The sequence below is a fragment of the Anabrus simplex genome, chromosome 1 (genome assembly GCF_040414725.1).
Source record: "Anabrus simplex isolate iqAnaSimp1 chromosome 1, ASM4041472v1, whole genome shotgun sequence".
Taxonomy (NCBI): domain Eukaryota; kingdom Metazoa; phylum Arthropoda; class Insecta; order Orthoptera; family Tettigoniidae; genus Anabrus; species Anabrus simplex.
This window is the reverse complement of record NC_090265.1, coordinates 152,768,307-152,790,019: the sequence shown is the minus strand read 5'-3', so window position 1 is coordinate 152,790,019 and position 21,713 is coordinate 152,768,307. Positions and strand designations below refer to the sequence as shown.

Genomic DNA, 21,713 nt, shown 5'->3' with positions numbered 1-21,713 from the left:
CACACATCCTCAAGGTAGCGGGGAATAAACAACACCATTATAGAAAGAGATCGTGAGGCAAGCTGCCCAATTAGAAGACCACTATTTCACCCAGTACAACAGCTATCTTAGGACTACAGCAAATAAAACAGCTTTTCACAACTTCCTAGGACAGTTTAAATGGAGTTTCCAAGGAAGAGTTTTAACACATCATACAATTATTAAACACTTGAGAACTGTCATACACATCGACTTTTTAATTGTATACAAGACATAATGCCACTAGCAAAAAAAAAATCTAGTCATTCAGTGGTATATACAGTAAGTGCCTTACCACAGACTTTTAAAAGACGTTTTCAAAAATGTTTAATTGAAAGAATATGTTTTAACAACGCAATAGATACAGATTTTAATTTTAAGTATTCTCTATTATCCATTCTTACCAAACCCTTCCCCCCCCCCCCCTCTCCCTCCTGTTTCAACACCAAATAGTAATAGTTTTTTAAGGTTCCCATAGGAAAAAAGTATTAAGTTTTATAACATGCTTGCAGTTCATTTATTTTCATCTAAGTTTGTTGGACACAGCTGAAGATGCCCACTAAGTGGTAGAAACATGTACTGTGATTGTTAATGTTTTCATAATCTCGCCAAAGGCATGTAATAAAGTGTTGATTAGGTGGTAATTTAATCTAATAATTTGATTCAACTCATCAATACGGACATGAAGTGGACAGCTTGCAATAACTGTACGTTCACTGAGAGTCCTTTCATCTTTTCCAAGACAGGATGAAATCATTCCCAATGTATGTATTCACAATCATTCAAAAATGTTTAATTGAAAGAATATTTTTTAACAACACTATAGACATAACTTAATCTCCCTATTCTTATATGCTTCCTTTGACTCCTTTACAATTTCATCCATTACTGTTAAAACAAGAGGTGACTGCACACTCCTCTATCTTCGTCCAGTTTCATTTCTAAACCATTCCGTCTTTCTAACCAGAGCCTGTATACTGCTGACGCTGTTGTTGTACATTGCTTGCATCATTTCTACAGTTTATGTACCCAGCCTCTTTTTGACCATGGTTTCTGAAACTTTCTCCTTGGGAACAGTATTGTATGCCTTTGTTAGGTGGGGCCAATGACCTAGATGTTAGGCCCCTTTAAACAACAAGCATCATCATCACCTTTGTTAGGTCTATGAATGTCATGACTCATGACCATATCCTCTCCATATGACAGGCTATCTCAGAAGCTTCAGAATCCTTTTGCCAGGTATAGCTTATGTTTTGAAAAAAGTTTCCATATGAGTCAAAGCTTTTAAATATTCTTATGTGGATTTGGTCCCATACCTATTTCGAGGTCAGAAGTTCGATCTCTTTCAGTCAGCACACAAACTACCAGCTTTTACTTATAGTTATGAATTTCATTGGGTTCCGTATTGAAGTGGAATTACAGTAAATTAAAATCCTTTCAAGGTCCACCTATTCAATACAATGACAATTTTTTGTGATTGAATCATGTGTCAAATGGTACTAGTTTCAGCATCTATGTGCCATCATCAGCCGTAAGCACAAATTAAACAATTACTGTATATACATATGCCTAAAACATCTAAAACACATTTTAAAACATTCTAAAAACATTTCTGTAATGATACATGAGATAAGTTAAAATTATGTTACAATTGATTTCTGTAATATAAAATTCTTAAAATTCCAGTAATTCGTTATATAGTCCAGTCTGTGTACAGCCGGGATAAGTGAATTTGTGCTGTTTTTTTGCTCTCTGTATGGGTGACACTTGTTCACTTGATACTAGGTAGTTCCAGGGAAGTTTAATTTGATCATGTAAGATCGTGATATAAATAGAGATGAATTCCCACTTCAATTTAAACCTGAAGAAGAAATTAACCTAGTAAGAAGTTGGAAGGAATGTATGGAAGTTACTAGAATCATTAGAATCATAAATGATGATTGACTCACCTTGAACAGCACGTTGAACGTGTTTGTTACACAGACGGAGCCGGACAATGTGTGTGTGTGTGTGTGTGCGCGTGATAGCTAAAGTAGGCAGCGGTAAAGGAGGCGAGGGGAATAATTTCTTTGTTTTCTCGTAAATTTCGTTTAAATTATAACTGGGGTTGAAGTATTGATCACAGTTAATGTAACAACTTTCAATAATATTCATGATGGGTCCCTTATTTGCTGTTTGAAGAACTTCCATATCTTGTTCGATGTTGGTAAATTTGTGATTAGTGTCATGTATATGTTACCCATAGTGGAAAACTTATTGTGCCTCATCGTGTTGACATGTTCTGAATATCTAATCAAAAAGTTACATCCTGTTTGACCCACGTAAGAGCTGCTGCATTCATTACATTTTAGTCTGTATATTCCAGATTTGGAGTAAATATTGGGAGTATTGATTGATGCAGAGTTGTGTAAAATTTCAGAGGTTCCATTGTGAGTTTTGAATAAAATTCTTACATTGTATTTCCGGAAAAGGTTGGTGATTTTGTGGACGTTGTTATTGTAAGTGAAGGTGGTTGAAATAGAAGCCTTTTCCTTTTCTTTTATAGGTTAGGTTTTAGGCCGGTGCCTATATTTGTTGATTATTTGTTCTATAAACGGCCTGTTGTACCCATTGAACTTGGCAATTGCCCTTATGCTGTTAAGTTAATTGTTATGATCTTTCTTTGTCACGGGTATGGCAAAAGCTCGGTAGACCATGCTACTATATGCTGCACATTTGTGTATTAGGGGATGTATGTAATCTTTGTGGATTGTGTTAGCAGTTTGTGTATGTTTCCTGTAGATTTTGTAAGACAGACCAGAGATATTTCTGATAATGGTTATATCTAGAAAATTGATTGTTTTATTGATTTCTGACTCTAGTGTGATTTTAATGTATGGGTGGAGTCTGTGATCTTGATTAATTCATCCGTAACGACGAATGTGTCGTCCACATATCCAGCCCATATGAGAATATTTGGAAAGTTGTTATTATTGATTTTTGTGTGTTCTAAGTTATCTAAATAGATATTAGCCAAAATTTCTGAAGAAGGTGATCCCATCGCTCTCCTTAGGACTTCATCATTTGTTATTATATCTGTCCAGGGTATTCTAAGCATTCTTCTGTGCAACCACAGTTCAAAGGCGGCAAGTCGTTTGATACTTGTGGCTTTTAAGGTCCATGTTTCTGCTCCATATAACAGTACTGACCAGATGTAGCACTTCATTAATCTCTGTCTGAGCTTCAGATTTAGATGATTATTACAGAACAAAAAGTTCATCCTGCGAAATGCAGCTCTAGCGTTCTCAATTCTGCATCTGATTTCCTTATCTGGATCCATACTGCCTGTTTTTATGCTGCCGAGGTACTTGAACTGGTGGACTTGTTCTATTTTACGGTTGTTTAATGACAAGGTGACTTTTGCATTACTATTTCTGCTAAATACCATTAACTTAGTTATTGCTACATTTATATTGAGACCATACTGTAAAACTTTGACATGGATTCTGTTCAGGAGTTCTTGAAGGCCTTCTATAGTGTTGCACAGAATCAGAGTGTCATCTGCATATCTAATATTATTGATCAAAACACCATTTACTTTCACACCCAGTCAACATCATGCAAAGCTTCTTTAAAAATGATGTCAGAATAGATATTAAAAAGGAGCGGCGAGAGTATACAACCTTGGCGTACCCCCCTTCCGATTTTCACATCTGATGTTTTGGTTTGGTTGATTTTGACTGTTGCTTGTTGGCCCCAGTAGAGATTCTGTATGATGCATATGTCTTTTCCGTCGAGATGTTTTCTTTGGAGAATCTCTATCAGTTTTTCATGTTTCTCTCTATCAAAAGCTTTCTCATAGTCAATGAAACATGCAAATACATCTTTGTGTAGTTGGCGGCATTTTTGGAGCAGGGCATTAACGCTGAATAAGGCTTCTCGTGTGCCAAAGGCATTTCTGAAACCCATTTGGTTAAAATCAAATAATAATATTAGATTAAAAATTCCACCTGTTCAATACATAAGTGTTTTTTATTTAAATTTAAGATATAGTTCTTAAGATATTACATACAGGGACATGTTTCACCCATGTTGAGGGCATCATCAGCCTAAAAATCTCAAGCCTAAAAGAAAGATAGATCAGGATCCTGATTGTTTTTATACTTAAGTAAGAGGTACAATTTGTATAGAATTTTTGCAAATGTCTTGTTTTTTAAAATGTGGTAACGAGTGGTTAGTTAGAAGTTTAAAAATAATACGTAAAAAAGCTGCGCTGAATTAAAATTTGGTAAAATATGGTGCCCTATTCTGGAGATGGCATAAGTAGCTTATAATAGCTTAATAAATTAGGAATAAAAAACACACTTAGTGGTAGTAAGCTGTTCAAGTGCTTAGGAGCGAAGACAGGTTAGCTGGTAGATAAAATTGCTGCGCTGAAATAAAATTTGGTAAAATATGGTGCCTTATTCTGGAGATGGCAAAAGTAGCTTATAATAGCTTAATAAATTAGGAATAAAAGTCACTCTTAGTGGTAGTAAGTTGTTCAAGTGCTTAGGAGCGATGACAGGTATTCGTCAGAAAACGTAGCTATATTTATAATAAAATTAGCTGGTAGATGTGGTTGTAGCTTCATGTATTAAAAGTCAAAAGGAAACTATATGAGGTTGTGTAGAGCTTGAGGTGTTATGTCTAAAATAAGAGGAGAATGAAATGTTAAGGAATAATATTAAAGGAGGAGAGAAAAAAAGAAAAAAGATATGTGTGAAAATTACTTACCCCTTTGACAGTTGTGATGTTAATTTTGTGATGTGAGTTGAAGAAAATATGTAGTGTGTGAATTTCATTTATCTTTTAACTGTTGTAATGTTAAATAGTTGCCATGGTAGCATTTGAACTTCTATTTTATCTTGTTAACTATTGTAATGCTAATTAGTTGCCATGGAAGCATTTGAACCACCCTCCCCCACCAATCTCACATCGGTATAACACTCGAAGCACAAATATTTCTCATTCAAATGCTTCCATGGCAACTAATTAGCATTACAATAGTTAACAAGATAAAATAGAAGTTTAAATGCTACCATGGCAACTATTTAACATTACAACAGTTAAAAGATACACTGACTGACAGAGCAAATGCAACACCAAGAAGGAGTGGTCAGAACTTTATGCCAATTGCAGGGTAGACTGACGTCACTGAGGTATGCTCATGATGTGAAATGCGCCGCTGTGCTGCGCACGTAGCGAACGATAAATGGGACACGGCGTTGGCGAATGGCCCACTTCGTACCGTGATTTCTCAGCCGACAGTCATTGTAGAACGTGTTGTCGTGTGCCACAGGACACGTGTATAGCTAAGAATGCCAGGCCGCCGTCAACGGAGGCATTTCTAGCAGACAGACGACTTTACGAGGGGTATGGTGATCGGGCTGAGAAGGGCAGGTTGGTCGCTTCGTCAAATCGCAGCCGATACCCATAGGGATGTGTCCACGGTGCAGCGCCTGTGGCGAAGATGGTTGGCGCAGGGACATGTGGCACGTGCGAGGGGTCCAGGCGCAGCCCGAGTGACGTCAGCACGCGAGGATCGGCGCATCCGCCGCCAAGCGGTGGCAGCCCCGCACGCCACGTCAACCGCCATTCTTCAGCATGTGCAAGACACCCTGGCTGTTCCAATATCGACCAGAACAATTTCCAGTCGATTGGTTGAAGGAGGCCTGCACTCCCGGCGTCCGCTCAGAAGACTACCATTGACTCCACAGCATAGACGTGCACGCCTGGCATGGTGCCGGGCTAGAGCGACTTGGATGAGGGAATGGCGGAACGTCGTGTTCTCCGATGAGTCACGCTTCTGTTCTGTCAGTGATAGTCACCGCAGACGAGTATGGCGTTGGCGTGGAGAAAGGTCAAATCCGGCAGTAACTGTGGAGCGCCCTACCGCTAGACAACGCGGCATCATGGTTTGGGGCGCTATTGCGTATGATTCCACGTCACCTCTAGTGCGTATTCAAGGCACGTTAAATGCCCACCGCTACGTGCAGCATGTGCTGCGGCCGGTGGCACTCCCGTACCTTCAGGGGCTGCCCAATGCTCTGTTTCAGCAGGATAATGCCCGCCCACACACTGCTCGCATCTCCCAACAGGCTCTACGAGGTGTACAGATGCTTCCGTGGCCAGCGTACTCTCCGGATCTCTCACCAATCGAACACGTGTGGGATCTCATTGGACGCCGTTTGCAAACTCTGCCCCAGCCTCGTACGGACGACCAACTGTGGCAAATGGTTGACAGAGAATGGAGAACCATCCCTCAGGACACCATCCGCACTCTTATTGACTCTGTACCTCGACGTGTTTCTGCGTGCATCGCCGCTCGCGGTGGTCCTACATCCTACTGAGTCGATGCCGTGCGCATTGTGTAACCTGCATATCGGTTTGAAATAAACATCAATTATTCGTCCATGCCGTCTCTGTTTTTTCCCCAACTTTCATCCCTTTCGAATCACTCCTCCTTGGTGTTGCATTGTCACTGTCAGTCAGTGTAAATGAAATTCACACACTACATATTTTCTCCAACTCACATCACAAAATTAACATCACAACTGTCAAAGGGGTAAGTAATTTTCACACATATCGTTTTCTTTTTTCTCTCCTTTAATATTATTCCTTAACATTTCATTCTCCTCTTATTTCAGAGACATAACACCTCAAGCTCTACACAACCTCATATGGCCTAGTTTCCTTTTGACTTTTAATACAAGAAGCTACAACCACATCTACCAGCTAATTTTATTATAAATATAGCTACGTTTTCCGACGAATACCTGTCATCGCTCCTAAGCACTTGAACAACTTACTACCACAAAGAGTGACTTTTATTCCTAATTTATTAAGCTATTATAAGCTACTTTTGCCATCTCCAGAATAAGGCACCGTATTTTACCAAATTTTATTTCAGCGCAGCAATTTTATCTACCAGCTAACCTGTCTTCGCTCCTAAGCACTTGAACAGCTTACTACCACTAAGTGTGTTTTTTATTCCTAATTTATTAAGCTATTATAAGCTACTTATGCCATCTCCAGAATAGGGCACCATATTTTACCAAATTTTAATTCAGCGCAGCTTTTTTACGTATTATTTTTAAACTTCTAACTAACCACTTGTTACCACATTTTAAAAAACAAGACATTTGCAAAAATTCTATACAAATTGTACCTCTTACTTAAGTATAAAAACAATCAGGATCCTGATCTATCTTTCTTTTAGGTTTGAGATTTTTAGGCTGATGATGCCCTCAACATGGGTGAAACATGTCCCTGTATGTAATATCTTAAGAACTATATCTTAAATTTAAATAAAAAACACTTATGTATTGAACAGGTGGAATTTTTAATCTAATATTATTATTTGATTTTAAGTACATTTCAAAACGGAAAATAATATGAGATTTATAACATGTAACCCATTTGGTTGTCATCCAAGTCTATTTCGCACTTCGTTCTAATGCGTGCATGTATTTTACGTAAGAATGCTTTTAACATGTGGCTCATAAGACTTATGAGACGGTAGTCACTGCATTTCTTTGGATGAGACTTTTTAGGTATTGCTATGAATGTCGATTGCAACCAGTCCTCTGGGATTATTCCAGTATCATAAATTGTATTGAAAAGTTTAGCAATTTGGTCAACATTCTCTTCAGTTATTAGTTTTAGAACCTCAGCTGGTATCTGGTCTGGACCTACTGCTTTACCATTAGGTGATATTGTGAGGGAATGTAATACTTCTTCTTTTGTTATTTCTGGACCTTTTGCATTGTGTAAGTATACAATTTCACCTCTTGTCATCACTGAACAATTCGTTTATGTATTCTGTCCAGGTCTGTATGATTTTTTGTTCATCTAGGATGAGTTTGCTGGTGTCATCAAAAAGTCATTAGCGTCGGTTTTCTGTACAGCCCAGCTATCTCTTTTACTTTCTTGTATAACTTGAAACTATCATGGTCTTTATTTAGTTCTTCTATTTCTTCACAGTTCATTGTCATCCATCTTTCCTTGGCTAATCTGATTTCCTTCTTAATCTCCCTTTGTGTCTGTCGGTAGCGTCTTCTCTGCCCTTGTCTTGTCTTCTCCGTTCCATTAGATCAAGTATTTCATCAGTCATCCATCTCTGCTTCTTTTGCCTTGTTGATGTAAGATGATCCTTACAGACTTTTAACATTGTATCATGTAATATTTTCCATTGATATTCTGTACTGTTGTCATTGTTGTTGCTATTGTTGATTTGCATTTTGTTGTTCAGGTCTTGTTTTACTGATTTTTTTAATTGTACCATCTCACAATTTGGTAACATCAAACTTGTTAGACACTTGCTTTCATGTGGTGGTTTTCAATTTCAATCTGATATCTGCCACTAATGGCACAGGTCGGATCCAATATCTGCTCCAGGATACGTTGTTGCTCGTTTAACAATATTTCTAAATCTTTTGTTAACCAGAATATAATCAATCTGATTTCTGATTCCTGATTGGTCTTCCTGTTTCCTTTTCTAGTGGTGAAATCCATTGTAGAGGCGCCGTTTATGAAGTTTGAACCAAGTGTTACAAACAACTAGATCTTGCTCTTGGCAGAATTGGAATAGTCTGTCACCTCTTTGGTTAGCTGAACCCAATCCATATTCTCCCACTAAGTCAGACCTTCTACCTTGCCCAATTTTGGCATTGAAATTTCTTGATATTATTATTATGTCAGTGCTGTTGATTTATTTACAAACCTTATTCAGCATTTCATAGAACTCATCGTCATTGTCATGTTTCGTGTCTGCTGTTGGAGCATATACTTGTATAATGCTTACATTAAAGGGCTGACTCTGCATCTGTAACAGCATTATACGGTCAGAGATTGGTATGAAGTTTTTGACATATCTGACATAGTTCGCCGAAACGAACACACCTACTCCATTCCAGTGGTTGCGGTCTTGCGGGTCCCTTCCAGAATAGTAGTGTGTACCACGTTCATGGCGACACAATCCAGAACCTGGCCAGCATAGTTCACTGATTCCTAAGATGTTCATTTTCAATCGCCTGGCTTCTTGAATCATATTGTCCAGCTTTCCAGCTGCATATAAACTTCTAACATTCCATGTAGCTAAACGTAGTTGATTTTTAATTATGTTAAACCGGGGGATTCTTAGCACCCCTTGCCCACTTAAGAGCTTCCCGGGACTAGGGGCCTTTGATTTATTCTTTCTCTCCATAGTAACTTCCTGGGAATATTGTCACTGGGGTGGTTTCCCGTTGCCTTCCCCTGTATGAATACAGCTGCTTCTAACATGGAGAACAGACGCTGGGTGTAGCCGCCCATTCTGGATCAGACGCTACACGTCGTATCAAAATTTGCCCTTCTTAAGATGGCTGACAAAATGGCCAGGCTCTTTGTCCTAGGCAACCGTGTGAAAAGAGAGTAGAGTGCACATCTTCTTTGTGGTCTCCATGGTAGTGATGGCAGACGAGACAAAATGGGTGCCAGTTAGGGCAAAATGTTTAAAATAGATATAACGAGTTTCCATCTAAGTAGTGATATCTGTGGAACTATTGTAGCAGTGAACAAGATGGCAGATATTTAGGGCACAAAACTGATAATAAATATGACCCTAAAACACTATTAAATGAACGTGGACTCACTAGATAACACTAGCATAAACTCAGCACCCAAAATAAAATCACAAATACCCTCTGGAAACCACAAACGAAGCGCAGTTCTTCTCAACAGATGGATATAAGATGCACTACCACTACACATCTTATTCACTGGTGGCGCTACACAAAAATCAATAATACCAACTTTCGAAATATTCTCATATGGGCTAGATATGTGGACGACACATTTGTCGTTATGGATGAATTAATCAATAACACGGACTCCACTCTTCAAGACTTGAATAGTATTGACCCATACATTAAATTCACACTAGAGTCAGAAATCAATAAAACAATAAATTTTCTAGATATAACCATTGGCAGGAATATCTCTAGTCTGTCTTACAAAATCTACAGGAAACATACACAAACTGCTAACACGATCCATAAAGATTCCAAACATCCCCTAATGCACAAACGTACAGCATATAATAGCATGGTCTATCGAGCTTTTGCCATACCCGTGACAAAGAAAGATCTTAATAATGAACTTAACACCATAAGGGCAATTGCTAAGTTGAATGGGTACAACAGGCCATTTATAGAACAAATAATCAACAAATATAGGCACCGGCCCAAAACCTAACTTATAAAAGAAAAAGAAAAAGCTCCTGTTTTAACCACCTTCACTTATGATAACGACGTCCACAAAATTACCAATCTTTTCCGGAAATACAATGTAAGAATTTTATTCAAAACTAACAATAGAACTTCCAAATTTTTGCACAACTCTGCATCAATTAATACCCCCAATATTTACTCCAAATCTGGAATATACAGACTAAAATGTAATGAATGCAGCAGCTCTTACGTGGGTCAAACAGGATGTAACTTTATGATTAGATATTCAGAACATGTCAACACGATGAGGCACAATAAGTTTTCCGCTATGCATGACGCTAATCACAAATTTACCGACATCGAACAAGATATGGAAGTTCTTCAAACAGCAAATAAGGGACCCATCATGAATATTATTGAAAGTGATCAATACTTCAACCCCAGTTATAATTTAAACGAAATTTACGAGAAACCCAATATCCTTTTCGATCTTTCAATCAATTGGCTTAAAAATACCAAACTATCAAAAAACAGTTCAATTTTCAAAGTAATCCGTAATACACACTCCCGTCAATTACCCCCACTACCCCATCCTTCCGCTCCGCCTTAGTTCCATTCCCCCGCAGATGCCCCGCCTCCTTCCTTCCCCTCGCCTCCTTTACCGCTGCCTACTTTAGCTATCACACACACACATTGTCCGGCTCTGTCTGTGTAACAAACACGTTCAACATGCTGTTCAAGGTGAGTCAATCATCATTTATGATTCTAATGATTCTAGTAACTTCCATACATTGCTTCCAACTTCTTACTAGATTAATTTCTTCTTCAGGTTTAAATTGAAGTGGGAATTCATCTCTATTTATATCACGATCTTACATGATCAAATTAAACTTCCCTGGAACTACCTAGTATCAAGTGAACAAGTGTCACCCATACAGACAGCAAAACAACAGCACAAATTCACTTATCCCGGCTGTACACAGACTGGACTATATAACGAATTGCTGGAATTTTAAGAAATTTATATTACAGCAATCAATTGTAACATAATTTTAACTTATCTCATGTATCATTACAGAAATGTATTTTAGAATGTTTTAAAATGTGTTTTAGATGTTTTAGGCATATGTATATACAGTAATTGTTTAATTTGTACTTACGGCTGATGATGGCACATAGATGCTGAAACTAGTACCATTTGACATGTGATTCAATCACAATAAAATGTCATTGTATTGAATAGGTGGACCTTGAAATAATTTTAATTTACTGTAACTACCAGCTACCAACTCTGAATGTAATATTATCAAGAAAGGTCATTCCAAATTTAACACCAAGGAAAGATGTTTGCAAGAAGTGTTGAACTATTTTATTGTAAATATTGTGTATATACACTGACTGACAGAGCAAATGCAATACCAAGAAGGAGTGGTCAGAACTTTATGCCAATTGCAGGGTAGACTGACGTCACTGAGGTAGGCTCATGATGTGAAATGCGCCGCTGTGCTGCGCACGTAGCGAACGATAAATGGGACACGGCGTTGGCGAATGGTCCACTTCGTACCGTGATTTCTCAGCCGACAGTCATTGTAGAACGTGTTGTCGTGTGCCACAGGACACGTGTATAGCTAAGAATGCCAGGCCGCCATCAACGGAGGCATTTCCAGCAGACAGACGACTTTACGAGGGGTATGGTGATCGGGCTGAGAAGGGCAGGTTGGTCGCTTCGTCAAATCGCAGCCGATACCCATAGGGATGTGTCCACGGTGCAGCGCCTGTGGTGAAGATGGTTGGCGCAGGGACATGTTGCACGTGCGAGGGGTCCAGGCGCAGCCCAAGTGACGTCAGCACGCGAGGATCGACGCATCCGCCGCCAAGCGGTGGCAGCCCCGCACGCCACGTCAACACGTCAACCGCCATTCTTCAGCATGTGCAAGACACCCTGGCTGTTCCAATATCGACCAGAACAATTTCCCGTCGATTGGTTGAAGGAGGCCTGCACTCCCGGCCTGCACTGAGCGTCCGCTCAGAAGACTACCATTGACTCCACAGCATAGACGTGCACGCCTGGCATGGTGCCGGGCTAGAGCGACTTGGATGAGGGAATGGCGGAACGTCGTGTTCTCCGATGAGTCACGCTTCTGTTCTGTCAGTGATAGTCACCGCAGACGAGTGTGGCGTCGGCGTGGAGAAAGGTCAAATCCGGCAGTAACTGTGGAGCGCCCTACCGCTAGACAACGCGGCATCATGGTTTGGGGCGCTATTGCGTATGATTCCACGTCACCTCTAGTGCGTATTCAAGGCACGTTAAATGCCCACCGCTACGTGCAGCATGTGCTGCGGCCGGTGGCACTCCCGTACCTTCAGGGGCTGCCCAATGCTCTGTTTCAGCAGGATAATGCCCGCCCACACACTGCTCGCATCTCCCAACAGGCTCTACGAGGTGTACAGATGCTTCCGTGGCCAGCGTACTCTCCGGATCTCTCACCAATCGAACACATGTGGGATCTCATTGGACGCCGTTTGCAAACTCTGCCCCAGCCTCGTACGGACGACCAACTGTGGCAAATGGTTGACAGAGAATGGAGAACCATCCCTCAGGACACCATCCGCACTCTTATTGACTCTGTACCTCGACGTGTTTCTGCGTGCATCGCCGCTCGCGGTGGTCCTACATCCTACTGAGTCAATGCCGTGCGCATTGTGTAACCTGCATATCGGTTTGAAATAAACATCAATTATTCATCCGTGCCGTCTCTGTTTTTTCCCCAACTTTCATCCCTTTCGAACCACTCCTCCTTGGTGTTGCATTGTCACTGTCAGTCAGTGTATTTTATCTTTAGTTTTTCTCAAGAGTTCATAAAGGACATGGGTTCATTCATTTTTAAATTATTAGACAACAACGAGCTTTGTATTCTGTTACAAGACGTTATGGCTGGCATATCATATTTCAAGAAATGTTTCATATTTTAACATAAGATAGAATTTTTTTGCAAGAAGTGAGGACAATTTTGTGTAAATAATTTTATGTTTAGTGTATTCTCAAATAGTTTTCAAAGGACATGGGTTCTTCCCATTTTTTTTTCTATTACTAGACAGCAACAATGAGCTTTGTAATCTACTACGAGTCATTATGGCTAATGAAGTCTCATATGAGATGAAATATGTTCCAAGGTGTATTCAAGATGTTTTTATATTATAGTTTTCACTTGTAAAGTGAGGTGTGTTGATTGGGTGGACCATTGAACGTAACATTGTTTCTTATTTTAAACTGTATCAGTTCGGATCTATGTGAAGAATTTCATAAATTGTACTAAGACTTTACCTGCCTGGTACGTTTTGAGAGCTGAACATTATTAGTTGTATTTCTGGGTGACATAAAGCTTAAATTAGCTTAGTATATTGATAAAAACATGATACCTTAACAGTGATCGAAATTGTATTGCAGGATTTTTAACATTAACCCCTTCCTTGAGTTGCAACGATCACACCAGCCTCTCGCATCGACAGCGTCGGGGACACATTTTATATATCAAGCTTTTACAAAGAAACTCTACAAGGATAAAATCTACACCTATTTGGAAATCATCTCAAATGGGCTTTAATTTTTGAATTTTAATTTTTCAGTTTTCAGAAACCAGGTAAAAGTGAATATATGTATCCCAATTTTCCCAAGAGTTCTCGTAGTGTGATGGCTAACACGCTTGCTTCGTAATATGACGTATGCAGGTTTGAATCCTCATTATGCCGAATATTTTTTATTTTCATTATTAGTGTTGTATTCATTTGTATGCCTCTTTTCATACGTTCTGTTGTTAATAATGTATTTCATTGAAATGTTTTATCACAATATTATGTGTACTAGGAAAATGCTTTGTATGTGTGCTACTTATAGAAAGTGATGTTATGATTAATTCCAATCATAGTAGTGAAGCGTATAGTGTATAGGACTGTCGCCCAGGTAGCAGATTCCCTATCAGTTGTTTACCTAGTCTTCTCGTAAATGATTTAAAAGAAATTGGAAACTATTCCAATCCCAAATTCCTCTTCCTGTGAATGGATATTTACCCTGATTTGTTCTTTACATTTAGAGTATCTTTGAACTTTATCTTCATAAAGTTAAACATCAGAATGAAATGCATTATCAGTAAAGGAAGCATGTGGAACTAAATGAGATCACAGAGCTAGTTACATATAGTGGGTCGTGGAGATAATCAGTTTACAGAAGCCTGAAGATAGAATGCTCAAAGACAAAAGTGTATAAGGATAATGTGTGTATGTGTATGTATGGAAGTGCGCAAAAGAGAGTTAAGAACAATGGCAGGGAACGAAAATAAATTTTTAAAAGTAAATTAGAAAGACGAAGAGAACCTGCGTACCTTCCATTACGAAGCAAACAACTTGACCAATCTACTACGAGAATACTTTCCAAACACTCCCTTACATGACAGGTTATAACTGGCACAAGATAATGTAATCTTGAGATTTTAATCCCAATTACGTATTGATTTTGAAGCTCTTAGTTTAAAATCACGAAAGCTTGACATAAATCGTCCATAACTCTTAAGACTCCCCTTATTAGGTTGTTTGGTGATAATCAGCAGATGCAAGCGCAGGAAAATAATGACAATCGAAATGAGCTTCATACATCTAACGATAGATAGCACCTCAGTCAAAAGCAAGAAATCGCTGATAATCAGTCTAGCCAACCCTGTATATTGGTGTCTAGCTCCGGGTAGCTACCTAGCGCTTGCACAGAGGTGTTGCATGCAAGCCAAAGTACCAGCTGATTTACACCCCTAGGTAGTTTATCTCGCGCCCAGCTGCCAGCCAGTTTACCAGCAGATGGTCGAACCGGCCCTTAGTTGAGCAGCTTGTCTCCTTTCTCCCAAGTCTTCCCAGCGTAAACTGTGCAACATTTTCGTAATGGTACTCTTTTGTCGGAAGATGTCCAGAACAAAACAATCTGCTTTTCTTTGAATTTTTTCCAGTTCTCGAATCAAGTAATCCAGGTGAGGGTCCCTTACATTGGAACCATACTGTAGTTGGGGTCTTACCAGACTTATATGGCCTCTCCTTTACATCCTTTGTACAACCTCTAAATATCTCCATAACCATGTGCAGAGATCTGTACTTTTGTTTACAATCCTGTTTATGTAATTACCCCAATGAAGATCTTTCCTTACGTTAACACTTAGGTACTTACAGTGATCCCCATAAGGAACTTCCACCCCATCAATGCAGTAATGAAAACTGAGAGGACTTTTCCTATTTATGGAACTCTCAACCTGACTTTTAACCCCCTTTATCATCTTACCGTTGCCTGCTGTCCCTCTCACATTGTCAAGGTCTTTTTGAAGTTGCTCACAATCTTGTAAGTTATTTATTACTCTATACAGTATAATATAATCTGCAAAGAGTAACTGAATGGGTGGCTATATTTTTAGAAAATAGAACTCTGAGAATTAGAGTACTTTTCTACATTACTTTGGAGGCAGAGCCGTTGCAGTAGCGGTACCAAGTCTTATCTGTATAAGTTTTACCACATTGGTAAAAGCAGGCATACAACATCATAGAGTAAAATAATATATTATTATTGGTCCACCTTTTCAATACAAAATGAAAATTACATAGGGACTAGTTTCGACCTAGTAATAGGTCATCATCAGCCTGAAGTAAATTAAAGCCTAAATATCGAATAAAACATAAACAATGTAAACACAAGTATTGTCTTTTTAAAGGTACATACCAAGTGGGAAGTTGAGTAGAGATATATTAAAAATAATAACTCTTCCAATTGACGAAGCACTGAGCGGAAGTTATGTAAAGTTCGGTGCGCCGTATATTATAAAAGACCACTGTGCACTAAATGATGTAATAAAGAAGAATAGTAGGTTGAATGCTGGCTTCTTCTTAGCTGTTGTATATTCGAAGAAGATTACGTCGTATTTATAAGGTATTGATAGACGTCTCCCAGACGTAATCTTCTTCGAATATACAACAGCTAAGAAGAAGCCAGCATTCAACCTACTATTCTTCTTTATTACATCATTTAGTGCACAGTGGTCTTTTATAATATACGGCGCACCGAACTTTACATAACTTCCGCTCAGTGCTTCGTCAATTGGAAGAGTTATTATTTTTAATATGTCTCTACTCAACTTCCCACTTGGTATGTACCTTTAAAAAGACTGTACTTGTGTTTACATTGTTTATGTTTTATTCGATATTTACGCTTTAATTTACTTCAGGCTGATGATGACCTATTACTAGGTCGAAACTAGTCCCTATGTAATTTTCATTTTGTATTGAAAAGGTGGACCAATAATAATATATTATTTTACTCTATTGTAATCACAGTTCAATACGGATCTATCATTATGAAACTTATTTCTTTTAAATACAACATCATGGAAGAAAAACCAATTGAGTTATGACTGTGCTGAAAAATATATTAAAAAATGATGGTCACAAGATTGGAGACATGGGAATCATGTCACGCGTATGGAAGAAGAATGAAAAATGAACGTGATCATTTTGACTGCGTCAGTTAAATGATTCATTAGTGGTGAAAAAATGTGGATGTGTCTTCAGTAGTTCAGTGTTGAAATTCTGCTGTCTTGTAATAACTGAATGCTGTACTATAAGGTGTTATTTGCACTTATTTACTGCCACAATTTCCCCCCCCCCTCTCTCTCTCTCTCTCTCTCTCTCTCTCACTCTGTGTGTGTGTGTGTTTTTTAAGCAGTGGTATCATTGTATCAGACTGATGATTAATTCTATTTACAGGCATGTCATCTTCGGAATTTGATGGTTTAAAGCTGTTTCCGGAAGGATACACGCTCAATCGATCAGCATCCTTCTCTGATATGTCAGTTAGGAAACGGATTGTCATTGAAGAACGTGTTTTACCAAGTCCTACTGGAACTACCATTTTTAGGCAGTACAGTTGTGAGGAAGTGAGTCGCAGCCCAGCCAAGAACAAACCAGCGGTATGTATCCTGCGGCATAGTGTGAGTGAGGTACATATACCCAAGGATAGTACAGAGAATAGCAACATAAAGAATCTCCAGATTAAATCAATATCTAATGCTCCTAAACTGCTTGCCCTGGAAGATAGTAAAACAAAAATTTTAAATTCAGAGACACTAAAGAAAAGTGAAAGTAAGAAAGTTATCGATGATAATTCTGTTCCACATAAATCTGAAACTAGAGATATAAAAGACCTTTCTAATTCTAAGTCCAAATTGAAGATTGAAGGCAAAAAAGAAATCATTTCTGAATCTGTATTACATAGCCATACTGAAATGGAGGTTGCCAAAAAAGTCAGGCACCAGACAATATCTTTAACTGCTGAGAGGAACAATAATTGTTTATATTTCTGTCTTCTATTGCTGTTTGTATGTGCCAGTTTATTTGTGACCATACATGTTATGTATCACAGAAACTGTGACATCAATTTTAGTATAAGTGAAGTGGAGGCTGTTTTGAATTCAAAATTGTTTGGTCAGAGAACTGCAGTAAAAGACATTGTATCAGCTTTGGACTCGTTTTTCAATTCAGATAAGGCTGAATTGAAGTTAATAGTTTTGGCAGGGACTACTGGGGTTGGGAAATCTTATGCAGTATCATTACTGGAAGAACAGTTCCCATGGAAGAATAATATTCACCACTGGGTCATGCCAATCGACTCCGAAGATATGGGGCTTCGTTCACACTATGAATATTCTTTCTGTGGAGATAATCTTGTTATAATAGATAATTTATTGAAAGATGATATTAGTGAGGCAATTCAATTTGCCAGATATCTTTCTGTTATTGCCGAGCAAAAGCGAATACTTGCATTATTTGTCTTTAGTCTTCCTTATCCACTGTTAGGAGACTCAAAAGACAGTAATGTATCTGCAGATATTTCGGTTTTGGGTGAGAAATTTCATAAAGCTGGAATCAATCTAACCTTAATATCATTCCAGCCTTTAGAGAAGCAGCATGTGATTTCTTGCATAGAAACTGCTTTGGCCAGAAGTAGATACCCATATTCAAAGCGGCGTGTAGATAGGATTTTTGAGGAATTGATTCCTCATCAAGATGGATGTAAAAGAGTTTTTAGCAAAGTATCACTCCATACAGAAAAGAAAAAGACAGATTTGTAACTGGTTAAAAATTTATTTTTTGAATGAATTTTAAAATACTGTACTCGTTTCACTGCATTTTAGATGTTTAAGTTAGAGATCTGAATACTGTATTTGTTTTCTAAAGGTTTACCTTTACGGCAACATAATGCAAGATCACGCAACATTGAAAATGAAATTCTTGTTTTGCTAGTAACTAATATAACTAGGAATAATTTATTTTTGCAGTACACATTGCTGTTATCTTTTAAAAATATATCTTTAGAAATGAAATTTTATAAATATATAGTTGAAATATCTTGAATGAAGTGTTTAGTAATATATTGTAGACTTCCACAGGTACTGCTCAGAATTAAAGATTTTGGATAAATAAAGGCTAAAAATATAATTTTAATGCATGAAGATACTTTAATCATTACCAAAAATATATGACGTTTGAAAAAGAGGAAGATTTACCCTTAAGTGAATTATGATACCTAGTCCATTATTGAGAGGCTTACATTTACTTATTTGGTCTTCGTAATTAGCAAGCTCCTTCTAAAAATAAGTCCTTTGGACTTGGGCACTCAAGATGTTTTACATCTAAGTGTATTCTTAACTTTTATAATGTTATTTTGACATTGGGAGTAAATAATCATAATTTATCTCAGCCTTGGTTAAATAAGAGTAACTTTGGTTGAACTGCTGTCCTTTTTAAAATTAAATGTAAACTGAAATTAAGGTATGTGGTTAGTGAAGCATTATTATTATTATTATTATTATTATTATTATTATTATTATTATTATTATTATCATATAATAATAATAATAGTTTGAGCCATTTTTGTGTTCGAGGCAGGCTTTATTTCCAAGATTTTGAGTAAGTTGCTTGTTACGATTGTAGTTTTTAAGTTACAAGGTGGAAGATGAAATAAATCAGATAAGCCTGTTTTCATCAAAACAATATGTTATTTTTTTATTACTATAATAAGAGTTCCTATGAAAGTGATCATAGTAATATAAAGAATGCCAAAAATATGTAGTCTTCGGAATAATGTGGGGGGGGATGTATGTTTGCAAAAATTGTTGGTTTTTCAGTTGTTTTGCAAGTTAATCTAATTTTCTCAAAATACACTTTCAACTTATTAGGTCGTTTTCAGTACATATAGCCAGTTGGCCATTTTTGTTCTATACTTTTATCTTCAATATCTACTATATGTAGTGAAGACGACCTAATAAGTTGAAAGTTTATTTTGAGTACAATGCAGTCATGCACATTAAATATTCATTAATCTAATGTTGATTACGACACTGAATTATATTACTGCAAATATTTGGACCTAATTTGTTTACAAAATGTTGAGATATTCCATAGATTTCTACTCTATTGTTATTTTTTATAGTTCGTTATCTAACATTCCAATCATTTTACTGCAAAATAGTTGAATGTTCAATTGTAGGAATCTCTGATGTTGCAGCCACAAAGTGAGACACTTCAAAATTGTTAGAATTGCTATTTACCACAATTATGCTGACATATCTCTGAAATGCACTCTCGATTGTCCTGTTGATGCACAACAGAGATATTTCTTCTGCTGAGTCTGAGAACTGTATTTTGCAGATCCTTGAATTTGAAACAAAATCGTATGATTTTCTAAGAGATAATAACAAAAATATCTGTGCACTTCAGAGTAAGTAAAGTGATTTTTTTATTGTTGGACCAAGCCGTTTGAGATACTGAAGGTGATTGGGATAAAGTACCATGAAAGAAGGGTTATCTACAATCTATACAATAATTGAATTGTGCCAGGCTGAGTGGCTCAGACGGTTGAGGCTCCGGCCTTCTGACCCTGACTTGGTCCTGGCTCAGTCCGGTGGTATTTGAAGGTGCTCAAATACATCGGCTTCATGTCCGTAGATTTACTGTCATGTAGAAGAATTCCTGCAGGACTAAATTCCGGTATCTCGGCATCTCTGAAAACCGTAAAAGTAGTTTATTATTATTATTATTATTATTATTATTATTATTAATTGAATTGTTATACAAATTGAGGGCTATGAAAAAGAAGTGACTGTCCAGTCATTATGAAGCAGGGTTGCAGTTTGTGTCCCCCCCCCCCTCCTTTTCAGTGTCTGTTTAGAACTGGTGGTTGAGGTAACTAAAGCAGAATTTAGAAAAGGAGTCTGACAAGGGAACATCGGCAATGGTCAAGTCGCCGATCGCGATGAAACTTGGAAAACACATTGAGGTACACGTAAAAACGATGTCGGCATCAATTTTGGGTGCCAACATTCATTGGGGCGTTAACTATGGGGCCTAAAAGTTGCGACATTTCAAATTCCGCACGATCAGCGATGAATACCTGCTGGCCAATGCTAAGCCAGCACACTGCGTACCTGGAGACATGCCTCTGCACCTCCTCCCCCCCCTCCCCCGCTCCAGTTGGTTCGCAGCTGCACATTTACCTTCTCCTCACGCTTGCCGGCTGCTTAGCTGTTCAACGGGACCAGCTCTGTACTTTGCTTCTTTTCATACTATAATTATTGAAATCCTTTAAATAACGTTCCGTTTCACACATAATGATAATAAATAACCCACACTAATATACCCGTATTTTATTCAAATGTCATATTTTCATTCCTGCTAATTCCGGTGAGTTGTCACATTCGTGGGTACAACTCCGAGTACCACCGGGCGTGGTCAAACGTGGGATGGGGTACTGCGTCCTACCTACGCTTAAATTATTATTTACTTCTAAAACGCCTTAAAGCTGTCGGTAGTGTCCTTTAGATTTGACATACATATGGAATGAATTAAATTAAATCGCCCACCACTAAATAAATCTCCCACCTTTAAACAACGTTAAATACCTTTTTATGTAAAAAAAATTACGTGCCCGGGTAGAGGATCTCATTGAATGTAATGAGATTCGGTACCCTGGGATATCAAAACCTGGTTATAGGTCCAGATCTTCTTTTTATGTCCCCTTCCTCCCAACCCATTTTGTGTACGCTATCAGTGGTGTCATAACAAAACAACATCGCGGACAACAACAACAACAATTATAAACTCCGAGTTTGAAACTACTGGTATTTTCCGTATTGCGTACTCTGGTATAAGGAATAGGCCTATAGGTAGAATGTTTTTATTTGTGCTTGTACTGAACGATTTATTTATGTTTTGCAGTGGCAGGCACAACACATTTCAATTGCAGCAATGGTTGTGGAATATAAATAAATTTAATGCATAGGCAACTTTGATATGAGCATGACATGGAATGTAGTAAAGTTTGACGTAATAAGAAAAGCCTTGAAAAATTAAAAAAGATGTGCATTTATATACGCAGTAGATATA

At 38.0% G+C, this 21,713-nt stretch overlaps 1 protein-coding gene across 2 annotated transcripts in view; it reads left to right on the top strand.

The window, feature by feature from the left end:
- Nucleotides 1-20,312, top strand: part of LOC136863198 (torsin-1A) — a 40,624-nt gene extending 20,312 nt beyond the window's left edge. For both annotated transcript variants that reach the window (XM_067139569.2, XM_067139563.2), the window contains exon 2: nt 17,037-20,312. In XM_067139569.2, the coding sequence (XP_066995670.2) occupies nt 17,039-18,400 (1,362 nt within the window). In that variant the 5' untranslated portion in view covers nt 17,037-17,038 and the 3' untranslated portion in view covers nt 18,401-20,312. The remainder of the gene's footprint in view (nt 1-17,036) is intronic.
- Nucleotides 20,313-21,713: the final 1,401 nt, after the last annotated feature.